At 46.6% G+C, this 27201-nt stretch overlaps 1 protein-coding gene across 5 annotated transcripts in view; it reads left to right on the top strand.

Annotated features, from left to right (window-relative positions):
- LOC142559972 (uncharacterized) overlaps positions 1-26867 on the top strand; it is a 170465-nt gene extending 143598 nt beyond the window's left edge. For 3 of the 5 annotated variants that reach the window (XM_075671691.1, XM_075671693.1, XM_075671695.1), the window contains 4 exons: positions 214-558; positions 6476-7732; positions 17478-17742; positions 19968-26867. In XM_075671691.1, the coding sequence (XP_075527806.1) occupies positions 214-558; positions 6476-7732; positions 17478-17742; positions 19968-21366 (3266 nt within the window). In that variant the 3' untranslated portion in view covers positions 21367-26867. The remainder of the gene's footprint in view (positions 1-213; positions 559-6475; positions 7733-17477; positions 17743-19967) is intronic. The other 2 variants (XM_075671694.1, XM_075671692.1) reach the window with 2 other exon arrangements.
- Positions 26868-27201: the final 334 nt, after the last annotated feature.

Genomic DNA, 27201 nt, shown 5'->3' with positions numbered 1-27201 from the left:
ATAATATGTTGCTTTCACTGCACTGCAGGGAGTCTGTGAGGGGTGCTATGGTTCTCTAATGATGACATGCGAACTAAACTGACTATCCATCCAACTGTGATTTGTGTCATGTTTGAGAGGCTTATGTTTTCTCTGTCTATGGTAGGCGAGGACCTTTTTTCTTGTCTGTGCTGTGGACAGGTAGTAGTGTCAAATGGTGGTTCTGTTTCTCAGGGGTCAAGGTGCCCGACGAAAACCTGACACCTCAGCAGAGGCAGCACCGTGAAGAACAGCTAGCCATGATCCGCAAGATGCACCAGCTGCTCTTTCCAGACCAGCACGGCACGGGAAATGCCGCGGGACCCCCTGGTGGCCAGCAGCAGCAACAGTCCGGGCTGCCCCAACAGCCACAGGGGGGCGCTGCACCTCGCCCGAGGGGTCCTGAGCAGTTCGGACACTGTGGGGACCACCAGCACGAAGGCGCAAACATGCCTCCACAAATGCAGCAGCCGCAACAGCAGCCGCAACAGCAGCCACAGCAGCCACAGCAGCAGCAGCAGCAGCAGCACTTTGGTGCAGGTAATACATGGCTGAGAGTTCCATTTCTTGGCTAAACAAGCCAACTATCCAGTTTTATAGGGGCTCTGAATCACATTTCTTTGAAGTCTCAAAAGTACTTTGGGATGAGTATTGTGCCTCCCAAGAAAGTATAGTTGAACCTCAATATATCAAACATTGCGGTGATCGGTGATCCCAAAATAGTTCTATATAGCCAGAATTCTATATATAAAATCACATTAAAAAATGTGTTAAAAACTTTTTCACGTCAATCTATGAACCACGGGTGTGATCAGAGATCATTGTTCGGAACGTGCGTTCGATTGTGCCGCGCGCACTTAGTTTAGGCTGCGCCGACTTCGTCGGCCATGAGCGCGCAGTCGATTGCACCGCATGCAATTAGCCTAGGCTGCGCTGACCTCGTCAGCAGCGCGAAGGCGGCGCTGCCTAGGCCAATTGCCCGTGGCGCAACCGATTGCTTACTCCGTACAACAATCCCCGATTTGGTCCCAATCGTGGCACAGTTAATACTTACCTGAAGCTTCACACAAAACATCTATTTATTTGGCTCAAAGTACTGCAGCAGTGTAGCCTGCTTCTTATTGGCAGCCGCTTGCTTAAACACGGAGTCCTCAGCATAGTCTAAATGATCCACAAGCGATAGGCTGGTGCCCTCTATTGCACCGCAGTAGCAGCGTAGAAAGGCCAATACAGCTTCAGTTGAATTCGGGAGCGGGGCAATGTCACCGCTTGCGGGATCAACCTCGGCAGCCTCTTCATTTGGCCGCTAGTTCTGCTGCGATCTCCACGTCCATCAGTCGAAGCATATTGAAACACTGTTGTTGTGTATAGGGGGCGCTGTCAATTATATCAAGTGTATATAAGCGATTGCCATCAGAATAAAGGCAGTTCCGTGGTTCCCCGCCAATGCATAGTCTTGTCTTATCAGTTGGCGCTTCGCGTCACAACATTCTGGCGCATGTTATTGACAACTGTCAATAATAAAGTATTAATTAAGTGGTGTCTGCCAGTGCGCGATGCAACTGCCAGTTCTCGTGAGGCGCGGCAGGCGCAGAGCTCAGCACCGAAGAATAGTCAGTGCAGCAAATGGAATGTGTTGTGGACGTCGAACTAGCCACGCCGCCTCCTGTGTACGCCGCTACGTTCAAATAGTGCCCTCAGCTGAACATTTTGCGCTTTCACCTCAGCAAGCTCACGACGAAAGGTTTCAGCATCTCCCTTAAGGGGACACTAAAGGTTACCAGAAACTCAAGTTAAAGTGGTAGAGCAATGTTCTAGAACGTCTAAGGCGTCAATATAATCGCGAACAGAGCTTTAGTAACCGAGAAATTGAGGTAAATGCATGACACGATTTGAGACCCCCCAGCGACATTCCGGTACTAGCCCGATGACGAAAGGTCTCCTCATAATTTGTGTTACTAATACTCAACTACTCGTATTAAAAATATCATTTCATTCGATTATAAGCCGGAAAAAATGCTACTTGTCTACGTCTATTCGATTCTAGGAAAAAATAACATTTTGACGTTACCCTTCAGTAATATGGGTGTTCGAAAGGTTTCGTTTTCGCTCGACTCTGCGCCGCGCACGCTTTGGAGTTTCAGTAGTTTCGTTATCGCGTCGTGCTGTGAGGGTTCTGCTCGCGAAACTTTCATTTGGAACAAGCAGCGAGAATGCCACGTCCATGTGATGTCGTGGGAAGCCCTCGTTGCTTTCCCGCTCCGGAGAGCCGGTGTCGAGGCCGCCGTCGTAGTACGCAACGACGCCGGCAGTGCGAGCCCTCAGAAGCAGGTCGCGCTCGTCGGTGCTCAAATCGCTGAAGTTGAGCCCACCATCGCGAGCCAATCTGTCGGTGTCAGGGTCCATTGCGACGAGCGTCGAAGTTAGCGTCATAGAATGAAGTACCAGCTTATGGGCGTCTTGCGCTGGAGTGTGAGGTATAGTAGCGGCGCCTGGTGGCGGTGCGGGAAACGACATCTGGGTCGTGCCAGCTTGGGTCGTATTGAGCCCTGGCTGTGGCGAAGCACGTTTCTAGGCCGAGTTTTGCGTCGATTCGCACATTTTTATGCCCTGTTGCGAGTGCGAAAAGGCTCGTCGCTTCTCATAGACCACGCCGACCATGCTGCGAGCTCGCTGCAGCCTATAGTTTAACGAAAACGGACTCTCCGTGTGCCGTGGGACGTAACGTGGGACGTAATTCGTTTCTCCTTCCGCTAGCCACCATACTCCCGCTTTCGCTCTGCTGTCGGCTCTGTCTTGGCTCTGTTTCTGGCCGCGCGTTCGCGTTTTGCGCAGAAAAGCCGTAGCGCCGTCTGCGGACGCCGTTCTACTCACCGATGGCGCAACGTCACTATGAGACCATGATGTCAGTTCTCCTCGATCGGAGGGCGGGCGATTTGAACTGCGCTAGAGGTACGCGGACGCTTCAGAACGCATTTTCTCTTAAAATAAGTCTCTCCTTGGCACGAAACAAGCGTTTCGAGGTTTCTGGGATGGTATTTCAACAGTCCACGTTGACTTAATAGTAACCTTTAGTGTCCCTTTAAGACACTCAAACCCTTCATTCATGAAATCGATCGATTGCCTTATGCCCGTGAGTTCAGCGTAAATTTCTGTATTGGAGCTCCCCATTTTTTCTACATTAGTCATCTTACCAGAGGCAAATGTATCCAGCTTAGCTACTAGTTCATTTAGTACTCTCACAACTTCTTTGGTGCTACTTGGGGGTTTCTCTGTAAGAGCCTTAGTGGACCTCCTTTAGTGGTTCCCTGTTGCGGTCCCCCATTTTAGCGCTGAGTAACTCGGCCAGGACAGTCGAACGACAGCCCAATTCGAACTACACCCAGCAAACCACAACACACTCAGCAGCAACAGCGACGCAAATACGATGATGCCATTTACAAAAAGACAAAGAAATAACCACCAACCTGCAAAAATAAATGCGCTTGAGTATTCAGCGTCCGCACACCATTGCCGTCACTGTGAAAGCGATGCTCGCCGCACAAAAACAACGCCAACTCGTCGGGGCATTTTCCAGTTTCTTAACTCTTGTATCAGATGGCGTCACTGACAATGCTAGAAGCGGTACGAATGCAGTGTCGCCTCACAATCCAGGAAATCGAGGATGCATCGCTGGCATGAAAGAAGGCCTCTTCCAGCACTTCAGAAAGAAGAAGCCAGGCCGTCAACTGCAAAAAATAAATGCGCTTGAGTATTCAGCATCTGCATGCCATCGCCATCACTGCCAAAGTATATGAGGTCTATTTTTGTTTATCTCAAATAAAGTTTATGAAAGCTTACTTTCTGGAAGAACCTGCAACAGGCCTTAGTTGCTTAGATTTTGCTGATCAATGGCTTCTGCATGATTCAAGAAACCTAATAAGACCCTATTGTTCTGTACATCCTAGGACAAGAATTGCAAGATGTTGGAGTTTGGGCCCAGCAAAGTTTTTCTGGTAGTTCATGATTCATTGCATTCTGAAGTGCATGGCTTGCATTTTAGGCTGTGCCTTTAGTAGCATACTTTTCTTGGCTTAGTGGATAACTGATAATTCTCAGGGTTGCCAGATCGCTCCAACCACAGGTAGCCAAATTCGCCTCTGCAGTAGCCCAAATGTAGCCAAAAGCACAACTTTTGGGTAGTCCAAAAGTAGCCAAAAAGCTTTGTCTTTTTGTGAAGTCATTTGTTAAGCATATTGAATTAATTTTCAGCAAGAATACCTTAATATTCGTTTTTCCACGCATGACCTCCGTGCACATTATCACGGGGAGCATGCATCACGGACAGCAGATGCTGCACAAGCGCAAGACGTGCATAAACGCAGGCATGCAGGCAAATTCATGATGAGGCCAATGCGGTCTTCATTGCAAATCCATTGTTTTATTTCTCCTGGAGCACCAAAAAAACTCGAAAAGAAGAACACACAAATAGCACCGCGTGATAAACACGCTAAGCAATGGCATGCATTGGGGCGTTCAGTATTAATACTTGCAGCTCATGATAATTTCGCTTAACACCACACAATGCACTAAACGAAAAACCACAAATTGCAAGACAAAGTCTAACACAACAGATAGCGGTTGGTACAAAATCTAGCACGATGTATAGCCATAAAAAATTATGCTTTGATTAAGCATCACAAGCTTATTGCGAAGTGAAACTGCTTAGTCCGTACAAAATGTCGAAGCTGAAACGGGATAAAATTCTTGGCCCGGTTTAATATCCTTGAAGCAGCCTCCATTCCTGGCCAGTCCAAACTTCACGTGGAGGAGCGCTAATAATGTCTCGTTCGGCATTCTGTTTCGAAGGCCGGTTTTAATGAGCTAGACCTGGCTGAACACTCGTTCAACGGCGGCATTTGATAGGGATAGTGGTAGCAAAGACAGGAGGAGGGTTTGGAGTTGTGTATGGAACGGATGGCTGTGGTGGCTGTGGGGCAACGGAACATGATATGTTCTGCGTTTGCGTTGGAGCAGGGGCAGTTTGGGCAGAAAGGGTGCGAGCGAATTGCCACGTAGGCACCTTGCAGCAGGCAGAAAATTCGGCAAATTTCGGTTAGGTTCAGCTCGGTGGTCTCCCTCTGTTCTGGTGCCGAGGTCACCCGCCGCGCGCCATCAACGGGAGCTAAAAGCACCTCATGCTTAAAACGTAGGACGCTGAAAGCTCACGTGTGGAGACAGTAACAGTCTTGTTCGCTAGTGCGTGCGCGCGGGTAGAGTTAGTTTGTGGATGGAGACATGTTTCCTGATGCCAGCTTTTTTAGTTAAAATTATCAAAAGGCCGCGATCCTTGACCTTCTGACATGCATATGTGTTCTCTCACATAGAACTTGCAAATTTTGATTTTGTATTAGACGCGCTCAATTTCTTTGGCCTGCTGTCGTCTGCATTTTGATTCCAGCATGCTTTTCATTTGTGCTTAACTGTTTCTACTTTTTTTTACACAGGAAAAAAATGTAGCCCTAAAATAGCCACATAGCCAAAATTAAAATTCTGACATCAACTTGGACAAAAAGTAGCCCAATTTGGCTATTAATAGCCCAATCTGTCAACCATGATAATTCTACCTACTAAGCCAGAACTTCTGAACTTTCTTAATGTTCTGTCTGTTTCCGCGTGCAAGGCAGGGGAGTTTAATTGTGAGTGGAGTCATTTTTGGTGACATTTGTTATACTTTGCCTTCCTCAAAGTTAAGGGGGGGACGAGGCACTTTAAATTACTTTTTTATTTTCTTAAAAAAATTTAATGAAATTTGCACAGTTAATGTATTTTTACCAGCTGACTTCAGAAATGCAGTTGTTTCTTCCCATTAGAAATATTTTTTATGATATCCCAAAGAGGATGTTCTCGGTTTAAGGCCTAATGAGCAAATTAAGAGCAACTTGCACGGTGACATATAGCACACTGAATTGATTCTGAATGTTAACACTGTGTCGTAAGCTACAAATAGTTGTTTTAGGCCATTTTTGAGCAAAGTTAAATGTTGTCAAACTTGGTCATAAAAAATGCCCACCTCGATATTAGAATAATATCAAGTTGGGCATTTGTTATGACTAAGTTTGACAAGCTATATCTTTGTTTTAAAATGGCCTAAAACAATGATCTATAGCTTACGACACACTATGAACATTCAGAATCGATTCTGTGTGCTGTAGATCGCCGTGCAAGTTGCTGTTAATGAGCTAATTAGGCCCTAAACAAAGAACATCCTGTTTTGGATATCGTAAAAAAATATTTATCGTAGAAAAAAAAAAGATATTTCATTTTTGAGATCAGCTGGTGAAAACACATTAACTGCTCAAATTTTAGTCAAATTGTTTAAAAAATAAACAAGCTTTTTGGAGTGCCTCGTCCCCCCTTATTAGAAAGGGCACAAGAAAAGTTCAGTAGCCAAACAAAAACTTAAATGATGTTTCAGCTCCCACGCAGGAGCCTTGTACCCAACAAAAAAGAAAAAGAAAAAAAAGAGAACATGTTTCATCTCAACCAGACGGGCAGAGCCTTGGACAGCTACAAAGAAACGTCTACCAGAAGCCAGCGTCGGTGAAGCGTGAAGAGTGGATCAGGTCTTCAGCCTCTGGAAACCAGACATGCTGTTGTGCAGGGCCCCAGGGAGCCATGATGGGCCACCCGCCAGCCGACTGGCAAACCCAGCAGCAGCAGCAAGGCGGCATGCCGGCCCAAAAGCCGTACCTTGAGGACCGGCGCCGCAAGGGGGCCACTGCTGCCACTCAACCACAGGGGCTTTTCCCGGCATGCGGCAACGAGTTCTCGGCCTCTGGCTCACCCAGTGGCTACATTACACGGCCGGGATCTTGCCCCAACCCTAACTTCAACAACGGCACCGTAGGCCCTGGCGGTGCGGCTGGTGCTACGGGCAACAGGCCCAGTTCGTGCGCCGGCTTCAACTCACCTGGTTCCTTCTCCAACCCACCAACACCTTCGGGGTTCCCCGGCGCGCCGGGAGCCAGTCCAGCTGGCGCGTCGTCCAACTTCTCCGCAGCACCAGGCGCCAGCCCTGGTATGGTGTTCAGCCCCGGAGCAGCAACGCAACAGCAGCAGCAGACAGCCGGAGGAGGGGGCTCCTTTGGTGGTCGGCCTGCTGGCCCTTCCCAGTGTGGTGGGGGTGGTTCATTCCCAGGATCCGCACCTTGTGGCAGCCCAGCCCTCCAGCCTTTCTCACCGTCGGTTCGCGGGTCCTCGGGGTCCAGCCCGCCAAACTACGGTGGTGCTGGTGGTGCTGGTGGCAGTGGAAGCCCAGGCACAGTCCCGCCACCACCACGGAGTCCCGCATCTCGCGCGAGCCCACGTCTCCAGCAGGGGCCGCCCCCACCCTACGGGGCACGAGGTCCGATGGCTCCCAGTCCCCACCCACCAACATCGCCATCCCCTCGTCTTGGCACAGCATCTCCAGCAACTGACCCTGGGACGCGGCAGTTCTCCCATCCAGCTGGTGGCGGTCGGCTGGCCAACCCTAGCCCTGGCAGTGTGCAGACAACACCGCTGAGTTCACCCAAGCCTTGTCGTGGGGGCCCACACACACCAACCACGCCCGGTGGGGGCAGTGCCGTGCCCAGCCCATCGTCAGCAGGAAGTTCGCGAAAGCGGTCGGCCACACCACTCACGCAAGACCCAGCAGAGTTTGTCACTAGCATGGGTACATCTGCAGCGACAGGTGAGTGACCGAGCTCCATGTTTGTTTTCTGATTGGTGGGATGAAGGATGCCATGAAGAAGATTTAGCCCTCCTAGAGTGTACACATGTATATACATTTTTTTTATGATATTGTTACTGGGGAGAAAATATATGTATTTACAATATATACAGTTACGAAGTTGTAGTTCAGTCGTCAGGGTAACACCATCTACCGATTGTCGAGACACTTCAACCTCTTCTTCACCTCACAACGTCCTATTGTCCACAGCAGCTCATACTCGTATGTGACAATGTCATGTGACTGACTCTCACTGTGGCTGAGTGGCATTGGCACGACAAGGTTGTGATTTAGAATCCCAGACGCATTTTAGTGGGGGCGGGAAGCAGGAATGCCTGTGTGCTAAGGCGTAGAGAAGGTCGTATAATAGGGATTCCACAAGATACCTCCGAATTGACTGTGCAGCTGTTTATAGTATAAATAAAAAAATGCAGCATGCTTTTGACTTTTGAACAGCCGTTTATCACTAGAGCCCACATGTTGTCCTCTCTGTGGTCAGTTGTGTTTGACATTCTATGTCTCTTGAATGACTATTCAACCATTGCGAGTTGTACGTTGGCTCACGCTTAAGCCCAGACCACACGTACGCTTGTGGACGCGTGCGTGCACGCTCGCGTTAGCGCACCCACGCATGCGCGGACGGTGCGGCATGGCTCATACGTGTGTCGAAACGTGGCGTGATCTCGGGGAACAGCTCCTCCCTGTTATTGTGCGCTTGGGTTGCCTCGTGTCAGCTCACCTGGCTACGCAGCTACGGCGCAGAATGTTCAACTCTCAGTGAAGCAGATTTATATTATGCAAGAAAGTGCTTCTTCCTTCCTTTTTTGTGCTGATCCTACAGCTATAAAAAATATAACAATTACGTTTATAGATATCGAAGCATGTTGAAACACAGGTTTTCGAGAAGATGCTATCCGCATGACAGTACAGAAGCTTGTTAAGCGTGTAAAATTAGGAGCACCCACAAGATTGAACAATCCAGAGCCTGCCAACAAGAAGAAAAAACTGGTTGTAATTCCATATGTGCATAAACTTTCACACAGCCTCAGGAATGTAGCAAGCAGATTTGATATAAAGGTTGTTTTTTCTGCCCCTAACAAGTTGATTAAAATTTGTGGTAAGATTGATAGGAAATTGGCCCAGGCTGCCTCCACTCATGCTGGGAAAGGCTGTACTGTTAAGCATACTTTCCCGTTTGTGCACTGTAGAATGGCAGTTGTTTACGAGCTTCCATTTTCCTGCGGTCACGTATACATCAGTCAAACAGGTCGTTGCCTGAATATTAGATTGTCTGAACATAGGCGCTCACTAACGGGTAATGCCTACTCGCATGTCGCGCGGCATTGCTCTGAACATGGGTGCACTCCAATATATAAAAACACCTCAATACTTTCCGTGCATAAAAATCAGACCACGAGGGAGATTATTGAGGCCTACTATATCAGGAAAAAAGGGCCGCATTGTTTAAGCATGCCATCGTTAAATTTGCATGACAGTGAACTTGAATATTTAAGTCGCCTCATAGCGTAGCATTAGATTAAACGGTTTTGCGTGTTTTTTGCCTGCGCACTGATAATGACGCCATAGATGGGAGAGCACATGGCTATGGGTTGTGTACGAAGTGTGTATGCCTTCGAATAAAGTTAGTTGTGAGTCCAGCGCTGTCCTGTGTGTTCCTGCCTTCTGTCTTCGTCTTATTGCGCTGCCCCTTCTAGATGTTCAGCCAGTACCAACTTGCTCAAATGTCGATCCGTCTGCTTAAGTGGAACTGCCTCTTAAATGGAACACCATCCTCATGGTTTGTTTGTTTTGCATTCATGGAATTGTATTCATCTTTGTCTCTCAGTAAATGGAACTCCTGATAAACGGCACCAATTTCCCCAATCCCTTGAGGTTCCGTTAAAGGGAGTCCGCTGTAATAAATACATGACTTCAAGGTATTTATGGGCTGCCACAAGGTTATAATCTTTAATGTAAGAAGTTTGAATGTAAAATACTTATGCACTTTTTAAAAAAAGAAGTGCTTATTGTGTCAGCGTTCTAACCTTTCTAAAGACAGAAGACAATATGTCGATGTTCTTTTGTCACTTGTAAATAAAGATGCCAACTAGTATCTCCTGAAAGTGACGTGATGCATGCATGCTTGAAGAAATGAGGAACATATAAGAAGCACAATATAATGCTTATCACTTATCCATGTTTATCAGGAAAAGCACTGCAAACAAAATTTGATAAACAGCCAGCTATGTGGGATCTGTGGCAAGAAAGTATTTTGACTACAGTAGAGTTCAATTAAATTGACTATGGTTAATTCAGTTTTGTCATGGCTGCTTGTGCTGATGCGTCGGACTGGGGAGAAACAAAACATTCTGTTTTTGATCGTGAGAAAGGTCGGTCTCCCGCCAAAATGTTGACACAAGAAAGGATTCTTTTTTAAAGAAGTGCATGAACTTTTCAACTATATAGTACTATACCATAACATTTCAAGCAAGTGTCCCATTTCCCCCACCTGCCCCTTAGGGTGAAAGATAATTAAAGAAAGGTTGGTGGGGGCACCCAAACTATTCCACTGCCATTCCAGATGGCGGCAGAACAGTTGCCAAAAAAGAAAAATGTAGAGCCTTTTCTTTTTTATTGATAAGCTTTATTGAATATGAATTTAGTCCTTGTTGTTCAACGTCATTGCTGTAAATTCGTCAAAACGACTCCTCTGATCCCTGTGCGTACACTCAGCCTGGAGGGGCTCGTGATCTTCTGGCTGTACAGCCCCAGCAGCAGAGAGGTGTTCGGGCAGTGCACCATCGTTCAAACCGTCATGTGTGTTGGAGTCGCCGCACCCATCGAATGAACAAATCATAGTTTCTTCGGAAACGGCAGCCCATGCTTCAGAGACAAAGCACAGGACATCTTGCTGGCACAGCTTTGAGAGGTTACCCTTTGGTGTGCTCTCACCCTTCCTGACAAAGGCTTACCACGCGCTGCAAAGTAGAGCCCTGAATGGGCATTTCTAGCAAATATCAGCAGGCTGCAGCAGCTGGAAGGCAGATCACACGATATCCGTGTCGCATTCCTCTAATGCTTCCCTTGCAGCTGGAATCTTATGGATCGGTGCCTGGTCCAGACGAGCAGCCGCCACACGTCATCTCTATTTGTACCTCAGACTCTCACCACCTACTTCTGGAATTTTTCTGAGGCCATCCAGCCATTTCTTGATGCAGTTAGGCATACATTTCCTACACATTAAAAAAAAAAGCCAGTTGTAAACGAAAAGTGTTATGATATGAAAGGAGCACCAAATTGGTGCAAGATTCACCTCGAATGCAAAAGTTCAGGAAGGCCTTGGCTGGTATCTTTCCACTCGGCTATGAAAATCTCAAAAGCTGGAAGCTTGTGACCGGACGCACGTGCTGCCAAAGCAACTGTGAAAACATACCTGGCGCAGCCAATGTTTGCGATGAATACTATTGCTTCACCAGCTACAGTAGAACCCCAGTAATTCATACTTTGTTAATTGGGAATGCCGGATAATTTGTATTATACCATCATCATCATCAGCCTATTTTATGTCCACTGCAGGACGAAGGCCTCTCCCCGCGATCTCCAATTATCCCTGTCCTGCACCAACTGATTCCAACGAGAACCTGCAAATTTCCTAATTTCGTCGCACCACCTAGTCTCCTGTCGTCCTCTACTGTGCTTCCCTTGGTACCCATTCTGTCACCCTAATGGTCCGGCGGTTATCTACTCTATGCATCACATGACCTGCCCAGCGCCATTTTTTCCTCTTCATGCCAATTAGAATGTCATCTATGCCCGTTTGCTCTCTGATCCAAACCACTCTGTTTCTGTCTCTTAAAATTGTGTCTAGCATTCTTCATTCCAGCTCACGATGTCGGCCGTATGCGATCCAACCCATTTTTATTCTTCTGTGAATTTCCTTCTCATGGTCAGGGTTCCCTGTGATTAGTTGACCTAGGTAAACGTACTCCTTCACAGACTAGAGGTTGACTGGCGATCTTGAATTCTTGTTCCCTTGCCCAGTTATTCACCATTATCCTTGTCTTCTGCATATTAATCTTCAGCCCCACTCTTGCACTCTCCCTGTTAAGGTCCTCAATCATTTGTTGCAACTCGTCCGCAGTGTTCCTGAATAAAACAATGTCATCGGCAAACCGAAGGTTGCTGAGGTATTCGTCGATCCTTACTCCTAAACCTTCCCAGTTTAATAGCTTGAATACTTCTTCCAATCACGCAGTGAATAGCATTGGAGAGATTGCATCTCCTTGCCTGACCCCTTTCTTTATAGGTATCTTCCTACTTTTCTTGTGTAGAATTAACGTGGCTGTGGAAACTGTGTAGGTATTTTCCAGGGTATTTACGTAAGTGGTCTGCACTCCTTGATTACGTAATGCCTCTATGACTGCTGATATCTCTACTGAATCAAATGCTTTTTCGTAATCTATGAATGCCTTGTGCAGTCCCAAATTTTTACATGTATATTTAACCGGATAATCGGTGAGGTCAGTCTGCCGCTTCCCGGTTAATTTGCATACTTGGCCACAGCTTCGGAGCTGTGCAGTATGAGTTGCCAATCTTGGAAGCTTCAACTAAATTAGAATCTGTCTTGTTTTTTTTTTAAAGAACGAATCTCGAAGGCCATGCTTTTTTCAGCTTTGTGGGCCTTGTTTGCTCTTGTCAGTTGGATTGCAGCTGGCAAATGTTGTGCAACTGCTGCATTTGTCTACACCTGTGCATTTTTCATTGCAAATTGTGTAACTGTGGTGTGTGCAGAAGATGCTGAGAAGAGTTTGTCGATGCAAGTAAAGGCTTATTTGATTGAAGAGGCCAGCAAGTCATTGATATCAAAAACTTCTCGCTTAAAAGCACCACGTGCCCTTATCAACACTGTGTGACATTGTCAAGAGCAAGCAGAAAATACTCAATGCATACAGCAGGACGCACTCGGCAAAGCATACACAAGTACGCGCTCCAACATACACCGACGTCGAAGCTGCCTTGATTGCTTGGCTGCGGAAAGCAACGTAGCCCAACTTCCTGTCAATGGAACCATATTGCGGGAGAAAGCTAACCAGCTGGTGCTGCAACTTGGCTATACAGAGTTCAAAGGCAGCAATTGATGGTTCTGTCGTTTCAAAGATTGGAACAATTTAAGGTTCATTACTGTTTGTGGTGAGAATGGCAATGTGGACCAGAGTGTTATGGCTGGGAGCAGCACACCTTGACTCCACTATCCATCAAGTATGACGCAGCAGATGTGCACAGTCTTGATGGGGCTGCTCTGTTCTACAAAATGCTGCTTACGAAGATGCTTGCTATGAAAGAGGCAGACATTAGGGGCAGAAAGAGAAGAAAGACAGAATCACCGTTTTGTTTGGTGCGAATATGTGCGGTGAGCACAAACTTACGCTTCTTGTTGTTGGCAAGACAGAGAAGCCTCATTGTTTTAAAAATGCATGGCTGCCACCCAAGGACGGACTTAATTCACAAGAACAATAAGAAAGCTTGGATGACTACAGCAATTTTTGAAGAATATGTGCGGCACCTTGACCACATGTTTGCAGCCGCAGGGCGTAATGTTCTGTTCATTGTTGATGATTGCTCAGTACACGGTGGCATTCAGAACCTGCAGGCAATTAAACTGTTATTTCTATGACGTCACTATCACAGCTGGTGGATCAAGCCGTTATACTTCACACCAGGAAGATAGTATATTGCTACAATTTGTTGAAGCAAATGCTCCTTTGCTACGATAATGGCACAGAGTATGCCATTGACCTCCTTGGTGCAATATGCCTCATTGTTCATGCGTGGAGACAAGTGGAGGCCACAGTTATTCGATGGTGTTTTGAGCTTGCCGGATTTGTGAAGGAAGTTGCCACCACCACCTCTGCTGACTGTGCTGTCACCTGCCCGTTTGACGAGGAAGGGGAGACTCTTTGCACTCAATATGAGGCCTTACATACCGAGGATGGAGAGTGCAGTCCATTCAGCTTCTCCGATTACTCGAATATCAAGAGCACAGTTCTTACATGCTACACTGACCTCGACAGCGAGATTGCTTCAAGAACAACCGACTCGGACACCAACATTGAAGACAACGATGACGAGCCTGCCCGAGCATCCCCTTTGGCGGAAGTGATCGATGCACTGAGTGTTGCGCGCAGTTTCGTTGAATTCAAAGGTGGCGAGGCTGAGATGTTACGCTTGGTTGACGAGCTGGAAAACTTGACTTTTAGTGCAGCAAATTACCGAAAGCATCAGTCTCGCATCTAGGAATTCTTTTCCAAGTGGGTGGACAAACGACAGTTAAGATGTGCCACCCATGTATCATGTTTTCTGGCCGATTTGTTAGCTTTCATGTTGTTTCAGATTATTGGGAATCCCCCTTAATTGGGATATTTCTCTCAGTCCTGAGGCCTTCCATTTAACGAGATTTTACTGTATGGTATTTTTTCTAAAAGCCAAGTTGTGAATTCGGACCATGGTTCAGTTCGTGGTATCAATCGTCACTTACAGCACACACATACATGTTAGCAATGTTTTAGCCGATTTCTTAGCTTTCATGTTGTTTCAGATTATTGGGAATCCCCCTTAATTGGGATATTTCTCTCAGTCCTGAGGCCTTCCATTTAACGAGATTTTACTGTATGGTATTTTTTCTAAAAGCCAAGTTGTGAATTCGGACCATGGTTCAGTTCGTGGTATCAATCGTCACTTACAGCACACACATACATGTTAGCAATGTTTTGCAGTGTGAAATCATGGCGAAGTCATACAGAGTTTACAGCAGAACAGAAAGCTCTTGCAGCCTCAGCAAGACCATGGGGGTCTTTTGGTTGTCATTTGTTACTGGACACATTGTTACGCTAAACCGCCTTCTTTTTTTTATTTTTTTTGTATTGGGAGGACACTACAAAGTTTCCAAGCTGCAGGCTGTTCGATATTTTCTCTGCCTCTTCTGCCAAGAGCCTGTTGCTTACAGTATGACCCGCGCTCCTTTCACACTCTGAAAGTTCAAAAATAGCATCAACCAGATCCTCACTAGCCTTTGCTGAGCTTACATTGACCTTTTGCTCTTCCAAAGTTGTGTTGTAACAGGACCTCATAGTTTTGATATCATTTGGGAACCCTTTTCCAGCCGATTGCGAAATTGAATGCACTTGTGTGTACATCTCTACCAGTTTGCCAATACCATTCCACAACCTCAACTTTGCTTCTTTTCTCTTTTTTGGCGGTATAGGAATACATCCTTCTTGCCTGTTACATTGTGCATATTCTAAAGCACCACATACCTAATTCACACCAGCATGTGACATGACACCTTGCATGTGTGATTAAAGTCGGGACTGATGAAAGCTATGCCTATGGCTATGGCAGTGCAGAAAGATGCCTGGTTATGGTCAAGCCACTATTGGGGCTCAGCAGAAGTGTCGCTAAACAATAAATTTCTCCTCAGCACCAAATTGCATAATTTTATGCAATTTAATATGCAATTTCGAAAAAGATTGACAACAAAACTGTTGTCAAGCGGTCTGGTGAAGATGTATGAAGCGGTTAACAGGGTGAAGAAAGGGAGGGGTCAGTTGTTCAGTAGTTAGTGCCAAGTTCAAATCTTTCGAAAGTGGAGGGGGGTGTTTGCATGGGTAGGGGCTCTTACTCGTGAATGTACGGTATATATGTACCACATGACCTGCATCTACCACATGACTGGCTTCCCACACTTCACATATACTTTTTTCTAATTTGGCTCTCCTAATGATAACGCATTAAAGAACTTGTCAGCGGATTGTTGCATGCCCACGCGCTGCATGCAACCTGTATTTCAGTCATTGTCATGCTGTAGCAACAGATTGATGAAAGTATGCTGCAATCACAAAATATCCATCTCCTGCCAACATGAACAGAGATTGACCGTGCTGCAAGTCTTGTGATCGTGGGTTTCTTCACTACATCATTGTCCGGCACTTCGCTCACTTGGTCACCGCCCTCTAATTGGCATAGACATTGACAGTGGAGTAGGCACCATTTGTAGCTGCCTGATAATTCTAAGTGGCAAAAAATTATTACAGCATCCAAAAAGTCGCCTGACACCATTTCACTATTGGAAGAAATGCTGAATGCACAGAACATGCATGACAAATGCTGCAAATGCAGCCTTGACAACTTAGCCGCTTGGCCCGACTTGTCCCTTTGGCTTGGGCAGATTTGGTAGTGTCCCTCGCTACATTTAGTGTTAAAGAACTGCTGGCAAAGTACAAAAACAGAAATGTCGTACTTTCTGCTTGTCTGGATTGAGCATGTCCGAATAATCGAGCAAGTCCAAATTATCAGTCCACGTGTGCTGCCATAGCTACTGTACTGCTACTACAGTTGAACTTCGATATAGCAAACACAAATATAAAGTCCAGACCATGTATGCACATGTGCAGACGGTGCAGCAGAGCTTATACGGGTCGAAACGCGACACGTTCCCAGTGAACATTTCTTTCTTGTTATTGCGTGCTTAGTCTGCCTCATGTCAGCATGCGTGGCTATGCAACAACAGCGTGGTGCAATCAGCTCTCCGTGAGGCAGATTTATATAGCGTGAGAAAGTGCTTTTTCTTTCCTTTTTGTGCAGATCTAGCAGCTCTAAAATAATAAACAATTATGTTTATACTGTCATTTCTTGCAAAGTGCGGCTGGCACAAGCCACATAGATGCGAGCTTGCGCGCGTCAGTAAGAGTATGTGTGGTCTGGGAAAGCTGTTTAGTATAACAAAGCAAATATAAAATTTTAAACCAAATTTTTTTCCATCGACCTCAGCGTGCATGCTTATAACAAATATTGGATATGAAGATATTTCCATGTTGAATGCGACTTTGTTAAACAAGGATTCACTGGACCGTGTAGGGTCAAGGGCATGCCAATGACACTAGGCCTCTGCATGCCATGGTGTTTAGTATACGGTGTGCAGTTCGGTACCGCAGTCCGATACAAGCTAGAGCAAACAATGGACATCAACCATGTGTACACTCGGAAAGCATGCATAACGGTTGCAACAATCACTTCGAGCAGGCCAGCTAGCTATAGTTAGATTAATGAAGATTCTCTTGAAGACAATAATACGCTAGGTAAAGAGGGGCTTCCGACTTACACGCTGGGGTACAGGCAGCGGAGCCTTCTACAGTTTCCACTTGCAGGCGACCAAAGAGACTTGGGCAATGTCGAACAGATCTCACTTGACATGCCCGGCGGCACTGCTCGCGCCTGCAATTCCTGTGTGCCACCTACGAACTGAAGAGTTCCCTCCCCTCTCCCCAAACCTCTCACGCTTGCGCCCAACGCCACGTTTGCCACGCACGTGACCGTCATGGGACACGAGGATTCCCACAACTACTACTTCTACTACCACTACTAGAACAACAATAGCAATAATTGTTGCTGTCCAAATTGCACTCCCTAGGGATGTCTCACTTGGAATAATAGAAACTAATCTTAAAGGTCGGGCTTTCGTGTGGAGTAGGCACTGGAAGTGATTGCAGGGGCCAGAAACGCATTGTGGCTACCTCATTTTGAAAATGGTTATTTACTTGTTATTTATTTATACATACTGCTATCCCATGACACTGGGACATTGCAGGAGTAGGAAGAGTACATCAAGTCAGAGTGTCTCACTTGCCTTGGGTGGCCTTTGCCCTTGCAGGTCATCCTGGAATGAAAAGTGAGCCCGGCCTGATGCCCGTGCCCTCGCCGCAGCAGATCCAGTACCTGGGCTCCCTGGAGAGCCAGGAGCTCACTATCCAGAAGCAGGCCAACCTGGGGGTGCCCGAGGGGCCCCTGAGCGCGCAGGGGGGACCCTCTCACGGGGGGAATCCCATGGGACAGAACCCCATGGGGCCAACGGCAGCGACACAGGGGGTCATGTCCCAGCAACAGGGCATGCTCCAAGGCCTCGGTCACCCATCAGAGTGAGCGGCTCAGCATGACTTTCTCCAGTCACTAGACAGCTTTGTGGCACATTTGACTGGTCAATTTACAGTGCTGTGCTAGAAAATTAACAGACAGCTTGAACGCCGTAGTGCTAGGATGAGCAGATAAAGTTAAGTAGACCTAGTTATTACCATTGGAGCCCTGCTTATGTTAAAGCTTAGTTGCTGTCTTACACAACCTTTGTAGTTCTGCCTGAGCACTCTCAGACATCCATTTGAACACATCATCTGTTTCATTTTCATCTTTGGAATGCTTCGAAAGGATGGGACAAGCAGACAGGTGATGCGAGGCAGCACTGAGTACTATTGTTGCAGAAAAAACATGCCAACTTCTATTTTACAGTATGTGTTCACTGTTCCCAATGCTGCAAACATGGTTCACAGGCAATTTTCACACCCTTTTCTAGGGAAATAAGCTCCATATTAGGATAGCGTAAATATGGTAATCGTTCACTTGCAGGCTGTTGTTTTCACTTGAAACATGCTTAAGAAAGCAGGTTGGGCAAGGTGCTGATGTACAGTGGACTGTCTTTTAACGGAACCTTAAGGGACCACAGAAATTGGTTCTGTTTATCAGGAGTTTCATTTACTGAGAGACAAAGCTGAATACAATTCCATGAATACAAAACCAACCAACCATAAGGATGGTGTTCCGTTTAAGAGGCAGTTACATTTTAGGGATTTCTGTTTATCGAGATTTCACTGTACTTGAATGCATCCTCAGCGCTGGCCTCATGCAAAAAAAACAGTTCCACAGCATTCATTGATCTCGACATCCAATGCATGCAAACACGTGCCAAGCGCCAGGCCGTGACACCGATCGCAAAGCACAAAAATGTCATTTATTGTCAAAGAACTCCGCAGTCAGTGTTTACAAAATGCTCAAAGAAATCTACGCTGAAAGCAACCCAACAATTGGCAGTTTTGGTGGCAGACAACATGTCTTCAAAGTGTTCACTGTCTTGGAACACTGCCAACACAGACATACAGACATTGCAGCCATCAAGATTACCACTGTAGGTTGGTGCATATGTGCTTGACCAGTCAAGTTCAGATCATCTGGTAAGGGCCTATTTTAGCATCAAAGTGAAAGTAACGAATGTCTTGACCAATATAAAAATATGAGCACTAGCTAGGAATTCTTCAGGATTGAATTAATAAAAAAATAACATTAACTGGAATTAAATAATAGAAGTCTATTGCTCTGTAATTCTGATAACTTCCTTATAATGAGGTCATATGCAATGTGAAATTATGCATACAATAGTGAATCGTTCTAGATGGCTGGACGCGGAAATTACTGCGGCATGCAGGCATTTTGCAAAAGTCTTGCTGTTACGGCTGCTGCCACACGCATGCCAAGAGCTGTAAAGCTACATTTTTTTTTGTCACTTCAGGGCTTCTTCTAAAAAAAGTATGAAGTTCGAAAGGTAGAACACCATCACATACCATTATTAGTAACAATGTAAATGAAGCGAACACATTGTCGACAAACTGTGGTCTCTCAATAATGGCATAGTAACCGGCGACTCTTTGTAACTTTGCATGACGGCGACGTGTCGTGCCACGTTCACGCTGACTTGGGCCGTGCAAATGCTGACAGCAACGATAAGATGGCAATGCTTAAATGGCGATTGGTCCATATCATCCAGATAGGCATAGTGCACATGGTGTGCCGCATGGAGAACAGCTAAAAAGGAGATTTCCGCCATTGTGGCCTTCGTTATAGCACCTGTGTGATTGCCGGTGCTATCACCAGGGAACAAGTGGTGCCACTTCCACCCTTGAGGCCTGCAGTAGATGCCTCTGTTAGCACAGAAGTACTTTGATTTCTTTCCATGAGATGATGCCACATTATACATCCGGGTTGTTAACCACTCTGCTAAAATCATTTCAAGGACATATGTGCTGTGGGCTGTAACAGTTTTTTGGTGTGGCAATGCAAACTCCAGAACACTATATAGAAAAGCTGGACAAGCAGAGTATGCTTGCTGTGTATGTCCCGGCATGTACATGTTATGCTTTATCTGTAGAGACACATGAATCTGTTTGCTGGCTGATTACTGCTCCTTGTCTTTCGTGCTGTTGACGCTTCAGTGTTTGTGCTTGTCGGTTTGCCTTGTTTACTACAGCACAGAAAAATTTGTATATGATGCATGAGAGTCTTGTGTTGAGATACATGGACTTGCTTGCATCGATTCCAGAATCCCGCCTCTGGACATGGGCCCCAGCCTGGCCTCGGAGAATTCCCAGGGATCGTACCATTCTTCGTGTTCGTCGGGCATGGAAGGCGCCACTCCTCGCATGGGTCCGTCCATGTCGGATGGAACGGGGGGCCCACGCTTTGCAACGAGTCCCCCCTATGACACACGATTCCCAGGAGGGGCACCGCACGAAGCACCAGGCTTCAGCTACATGGACCCGCGATGCAGGGTCGGTGTAGGGCCCGAGCCAGACCCATCGGACCCGTCACAGCAGGGCCGCTTCCCTGCAACGCACCACCAGGGCTTTCCTGCTGGTGCTATGCCGCCACACCAGGGGGCTGCATTTCCTGGGGCTTCTCAGGGGGGGCCAGCAACGGGAGTGCGTGATTTTGGAGAGCCAATGATGAGCGCTACAGGCTTCCCACGGCCTGGCGGTGGCTATGCTGGCGACGTTCCCCACTCGCCTCACATCCAGAGCCTGCAGAAGATGACGCCCCCTTTTGATGGCAGCGGCAAAGGAGATGTACCGGCGGACCCACTCAATGGACCTCATCGCGGAAGTCCCGGCTGCATGGTGCCCCTCGAGCCTGCCTCGGCACAGTTCATGGGTGGTGGGGGCGGTGGACCCATGATGTCTCACGGAAGGGGGGCTGCCACAGCAGCAGCACCGTATCCTGCAATGGCCCCTGCTCGCAACTCACCCGGACCTCGTGCACGAGGCCGTGGCTCCGCGAACTCTGCTGCTGCCGCTGCTGCAGCGGCTGCGGCTGCCTCCTTCGGAGGTGGAGCCAACGTGCAAGTGAAACTTGGTGCCCCCAACACCATCCAGTACCTCCCTGCGCGACCTCAGAACCCAGTGGCAGCGCCGCCGCACCGAGCACCGAGTCTGGAGTTCCTCCAGCGTTTTACGACGCCACTGGCCAACCTCGACACAAAGGTGCCCACGCAGAACCTGCAGTACTTCCCGCTATCAGGACCGCCTCAGAGGGCAGGTCCCGTCATGATGATGCGAGGAGGGCCCAGCGGGCCTGGGGCTTACGCGGGAGCGCGCGGCTTGCCCCCAATGGAAGCATATGGCGGCGGCCCCAACGGGCCCCAGCACGGCGGGTTGCCTGTGGGTGCCATATTTCAGGGTGGCAAGGGACTGCGGCCAGCCTCACCCGGAGGTGGTGCGGGTGGTGACGTGGTGTCGCAGCCGCTACCTCCGACTGTTGGCCAGGCATTCAGCTACAAGCAAAGCCCCTTCTACGGACCCACAACGGCTGACCCCAACTACGCAGTGCAGTTCCACAACTTTCAGCAGCAGCTCTACGCCACAAATACCCGGAGCCAGGGTGCGACAACGTCTGGGCCCTCAGGCGCGACAGCGGCTGCCGCGGGGTTCTTTGGCCCTAAGTGACTTGACCGCTTCTCTCACCCTGTCAGTTGGGGAAGGAAGGAAGGAAAAACGTGGCCCCTCTCTTGCGCGCGTCATCTTTCTCGGCAGTTGTGTGTTCTCCAAGCCCGAGTCATCGGTGCGTGACTCCATTTCCCACACGCGTGACACGGGTCGGGTGGGTTGCACAGTTTGGGGGCACCTCGAGGGGGCTGTGGACACTGTGGGACAGGGAGTGCTCAGGTTCCAAAACACAACTTTGAAGGCCTCTTTCTTGTCTGTGCGCGTGACTGCAGCCGACTTTCTTTTGCTCAACAAGGCTCGATGTGGCCCGCGGAGCCCCCCCGCCTCACGTGTTTCTTTGGTGCCACCATCGAGGAGGCGCATGGCTTCATCTCGGTAGGACAGATGTGATTTCGATGAACTGTGCTGTTCTTACAGCGGTCGTGCTGAAGAGGAACCAGCACTCAGATGTCCGTGCCATCTTTTTTTTGAGATCATAAGTGTTTTGGCCCCCCTTTTCTCAGTGGCTTCGGTGTTGACGGGGCCCCTCACTGGTTGTTGTTTTTCTCGTTTTGTTGGCAGTTGTTCCTGGTACCGTGCTCCTCATTAGTTTTGTTTACACATTTTACAAGACTGGTGAAAATAAAAAATATATATATATAAATATAGTGGGGGGGAAGATGCAGAAAGAAAAGGTCGTTTTGCCAAGAGATGCTGAACTTCTTTTACCTAGTTAGCTTTTGGCAGAACGGCCTCCATGGGCAAATTGTAAAGCTAACTTGCCAAGGGGCCCACCCATATAGCACTTGCAAGATTATCTTTCTTTAACAGTTGTGTGCTAACGCAGCTAGATACCATAGGTCACTGGGAAGGGACACACGCAGCTGACTTTCTTTACGGCTGCTTCTGTCATTTTATGTAAGGCAGCTTGCTCTGTTTTTTCCCCCTTGTACCTCGCCCACTGACTCGAGATGTGTTTATAGTGTGCCATGTTTGTGGTAACGTAAACCTGTCTCGCATGGAAGACGAGTGTGCAGCTTGTTTCTTTCAGTGCCAAGCAGGTGTTGTGTTTAGAAAGAACGAGAGAACTATCGCTGTGCTGAGAGAGTCTCTACGCACATTTTCGGCCCACTGTAGTAACGATGTTCTCAGAGAACCCTTTTCTCTCTTTTTATTTTGGACAAGTACGAGTTGTTTTCGTTTCTTCTTCCCCCCACTCCATGCCACCCGACCTGATCTTTGCTTACCCATGCAAAATTGGAAGGGGAGTGATTTTTCTGCTCAATTTTATAGTGCAACCGAGAGGAGAATGAGGAACAAAAGAAAAAAAATGAAAATACAACAAGATACGTCACCCATCACGTCAGCCATAAGCCTAAGTTATTTATCATAAAAAAGAGAAGTCTCCGTCGTCGTCTTCACTGTGGTCTCTACCGTTATTTTTAGCTTTTTTATTTTTTTATCTATCTCTTTCTTATCTTCAAGTCAAGCTAAGAAGCGTTGAGCATTGTGCTAGTTCATTATTGAAAACAAAGTTGTTCTGTGTTCCTCACAAGTGAGATCCCGTCCATGGAGCTCTAAGGGAAAAAAAAAAGGGAATGAAACCTCTGCTGCGGTCTGACAGCTGACAAGGCAGAGAAACTTCGCTGTATACAACTGCAGGTGCATCAGCAACACGCCTCTGTGCCCTCCCTATCACTGTTGATTTTTTCTTCTCACCATCGTCAACACAGTATTTCCCATACAATGTAGCTGGCAGGATGTGCAGTCTCATGTCTTGTAAACCTGGAAGGGTTGGCTTTGTTCAATATTTCTCACCTTTGCAATAGTCAGCATTTATTTAACTAACTAATAAATGGTCTTTACTTCCATACACATTATTCCTGTAGCAATGGGCTGTGTACATCACGCATTATTTTATGCATTCTAAGTTTGTTTATTACCTCTGGCGCACACACGCTTTCAACAATCATTGAAAATTCAAATGTGGAAATGGGCTGTGAATGTTTAGCGTTTTAATCAAGGCGATGTACTACAAGGAGTTTATTAAACAACCCTTCTCACTTGTCTCTATGAACACATATCTAACTTGAATTGTCATCGGCCATTGTTCGACCAGTAAATCAGTTGTATTCGCTTCCATGCTCTGAATTGGAAGAAAGGACGCACATTTCACATTCACTAGTTGTTTTAAGTAGACTATAGGATCTTGTCTAAGGCAGTAGACTGACTAGTTTTTGCAAAACAACTACCTTCTGGTTCCTCACTTCAAGCACTTTTGGCATGCGCTTAGCCGTAAAACTATGGCCAGTAATTAAGTGGAATCGGGCAAGGAAATGCCAACAATCGTATTGTGAATAATTTGGGTGCCCACACCTGAATAACTTCAGCCAATTAGGGTTAGTATGGTACTTGTTGCCAAATTTACTAGTGAAAAGAAAGGTTGCTTATAGGACAGGGGCCATATTCTCACATGAGCACTTTGAGGAGTGTTCACTTTTGCGAGATTCCGCATGACTAGCGCTGGGTGCAACAGCGTCTACGAGTGACAGCATTCTTAACACAGTGCCAGGAATGTTGTCACCCGTGGACGCGAACACATCCGGCACTAGTTCCGTGAATTCTTGTGACAGTCAAAAGTGCCCTCGAAAGTGATCGTCTAAAAATACTAACGCAGCATTCCAACCCACCACGTTTAAGCTTTCAGGTATATGTGTAGCATTTTTGCGATTTACTGCATAAGTAGAAAATGGGTAGGTACAACTGACACTCATGTCTACTAGTACAAATCGGTGTGTGGCCTCATGGCAAAGTTCGCAAGGCACTGCAAAGACTGCATTTCCTTCTAGTTGCAGCATTCTCTCTTTCCTCCTTTCCCGGCATACACACAATGTCCCACCGTGCATGGCTTTCTTCCCATCATTGTTGCCTAACGGAATATGTGATTTTCTGGCCCAGTCTTGGTTTCTTTTTGTCAGTGAGGAAAGAAAGAAGACAGAGGAGATGCAAAAAATAAAAAAAATATGAGTGATCAGGAGTGGGCATCATTTTCATGGCTCATCTTGAATAATGGCCCGCACATGCAAGAAAAATGCTCAAAATGGGAGAGAGCTTGCCTTGTCCCCAGCGTCATCACATCTTTTCCGTCTCGTTTTTTCCCACATGTCGAATGTTCTAAACATTTTTTTTTATCTCGTATCTTTGTGTACCTGTTAACACCTGCCTGGAATGAAAAGCGACGCCGCTATACCTGTTGAACATCAAACATTGCCATCTGTGGGTCATAGAATTTCGAAAGAAGAGAATTTTGTGCTTGCAGCTAAGTTTGATTGGCAATGCTTCCATTTATTTTCAATAACACGTGACATGTGAGCAAGCAATACAGAATGTGCAACAAAAATTCCAAGATTTGCTTTGGTGGTCTAATTGCAAAAAGGCTCGATCTGTGCAGCCAATGCCATGTCTTAGACAAAGTTAAGCTGAGCCAAATCTTCTTGCATCTTGGCACACCCACAATGGCTACACTATGAAACTTTCATAGAGGGCAGTGCCACATTTCAGTCTGGATCGTATTGCAGGAAACTCGCAAGCCTAATGCAATACAGATTTGCCGTTCTCATTGTCTGTAATGTGAATAATTTATAAATCAAAGGGGAGCGGATCTCTATACTAGTGAATCATGTAGACGGTAGAATTGGACACGGCAGATCTTTAGTTGTCATTCGCTCTGTGCTCTGTAAGGTACATTGAAGTATCGTTCCCTTAGCCAGCTTAGCCTTAGTGAAAATTTTAGGCAGTCATACCGTGTTCGCAGGACATTATTTCACGTTCTTTATTGTTTGTGTAGCACCTGCAGCATAAAATCATTGTCAAGACTTGGAAATTCGTACGTTTATTGAGTTCACAGAGCTGCGTGCTGTCCATCACGCCATGCTGCAATTCTTGGAAGAGCAGAATATTTGCCTTCCTTTCTGATGTCCAAGCATTGCATTTGGCAGGTTTCGGTGCTTTTTGTAGATTGCAGTGTGCATCGATGAGCTGCAGGCGAATAATCGGAGATTGCGGGTTTGATGGCAGCCACCACGTGGGTGCTCTTGCAAGGCTTCTGGCTGTTTTGCAATATTGGCAGTGTTGCAGCTCAACAAATAGCTCAGATTGCATGAGGAACATAATTTTCTTTATTTCGGCACCTTGCTGTGTTTATCACATTGGCCATCACGGTTGACAGATATATCGAAAGGTTTTGTCAATGGCAGCTCTCCATTCAAGCCCACTGTGGTTTCTTTTCTTAATTACCAGCCAATCATCTCACATGGGCTCTCATTTTTGCAAAGTATGGGAATAATACTACATCATCACCTTATTTCCTTCCGCCCGCCTGTCTCTTTGATCTCCAAGTTACTTTTTTTTTCTTTCACTTTTTTTCCCCATCAAGCAACAGGGTAGCGTCAACGCGCGACGAAAAAAAAAAAGAAGACGACGCGTCGTCCGACCATTGTCGGCCTCTAGCAAGTGAGACAGGCCGTGTGACGTCACGCTTTTGTTCGCAGTGTGTCTTTTGCAGCCGTGTGCCAAATCTAGATTTATCTCCAAGGTGCTTCATTTTTTCCCCCCTTTAAGTACTTTTGTTTGTCTTTCCCATCGTCTTCAACTAACTTGACGTTGCCTGCCACCCCATACGTACGCTTCTGAAAGGTGGCATTCCCTTTCATTCGTATTTTCTGAGGGAGGGGGGGGGGAGGGGCTGAGAATTCATGTGCGCCTGCTAACCAAGGCGAGGAGGTGCAGGCGCACTTTTGTCGAAGGACGCCTAGCGAACTGCGTCGTTCGCCGCGTCAATTGCTTTCAGCAGAGAAGCAATAAGCAGTCTGCCGCGGGAGGGGATCTTTTCGAGGTGAGGGAAACCTGGGCGAATTTTACCTCAATCGCGGACGGGCGAACACCGCCGCAATGCGAGTGGGAATAAAAAAAAAAGTGTCACGCAAGAGGGAAATAATTTATGCTTTTCAGTGCCGTGTACTGCAGCTTTTTAAGGTGTTTGTTTATTTTTTGTTTTAGTTTTTTTTCCCTCCATTCCCACCCTGTACAAATTGTAAGCAGATGGTTCATGTGTGTGTGTGTGCCGTTGTCATTGTACAGCTGTGCCTATGTGTGTCTTTTTTTGTGTCGTCCAAGTCACTTTTCACAGGTTGGTGTGTGTTGTATCTTGTTAAAAAACGCGCCAGGATCGTCAAAGATCGTGCCGTGACGCTGACCCGGGCTCTCCCCCCGCATGCGCGGCATGTTTCTTTTAACCTTCTCGAAATATTCTTCTGGAAAAAAAAAAAGTTATTTTAGTGCTGTTTTTTTTTTCCCCTTGAAAGTGTGATATGCTTGCTGCGCGTGTGCCTGTGGAAAAATATGTATAAAGATGCGTACATGGAAGCCTGCGAGAAATGTTGATTTGCTGTTTTTTTTTTCTTCTGGTATGCGTGTGCCACATCATGATGAAGAGAAGTAATAAAAGTTTTTTTTTGCAGACATTCCTTGTGCAGTTCTGGTTATTGCCGATAGATGGAGCAATTTTACAAGCATTTTCTTTAAAGCGAAATGATGGCTCATGCCACTAAGCATTATTTTTTTTTTACCTTTCTGCTGTGATGTTTCCTTGGGATCCACGGTTTGTGCTAAAAAAACTAAATAATTTAAAGTACCACTACTATATTGTAAGAGAGTAATGTTCTTATCATTCTACATTTTCCTTACTTATGATACAAATCTTGCAGCTATCATTTACTAGTTTATGACAGATTTATTCACTTTCCCTGTACTATAGTTAAAACCCAATGTTATTAAGGGGAGAGGGCAGGAAAACAG

The sequence above is a fragment of the Dermacentor variabilis genome, chromosome 10, assembly GCF_050947875.1.
Source record: "Dermacentor variabilis isolate Ectoservices chromosome 10, ASM5094787v1, whole genome shotgun sequence".
NCBI classification, from domain to species: Eukaryota; Metazoa; Arthropoda; class Arachnida; order Ixodida; family Ixodidae; genus Dermacentor; species Dermacentor variabilis.
The sequence above is the reverse complement of the archived record's forward strand: the minus strand, read 5'-3'. Positions and strand labels throughout refer to the sequence as shown.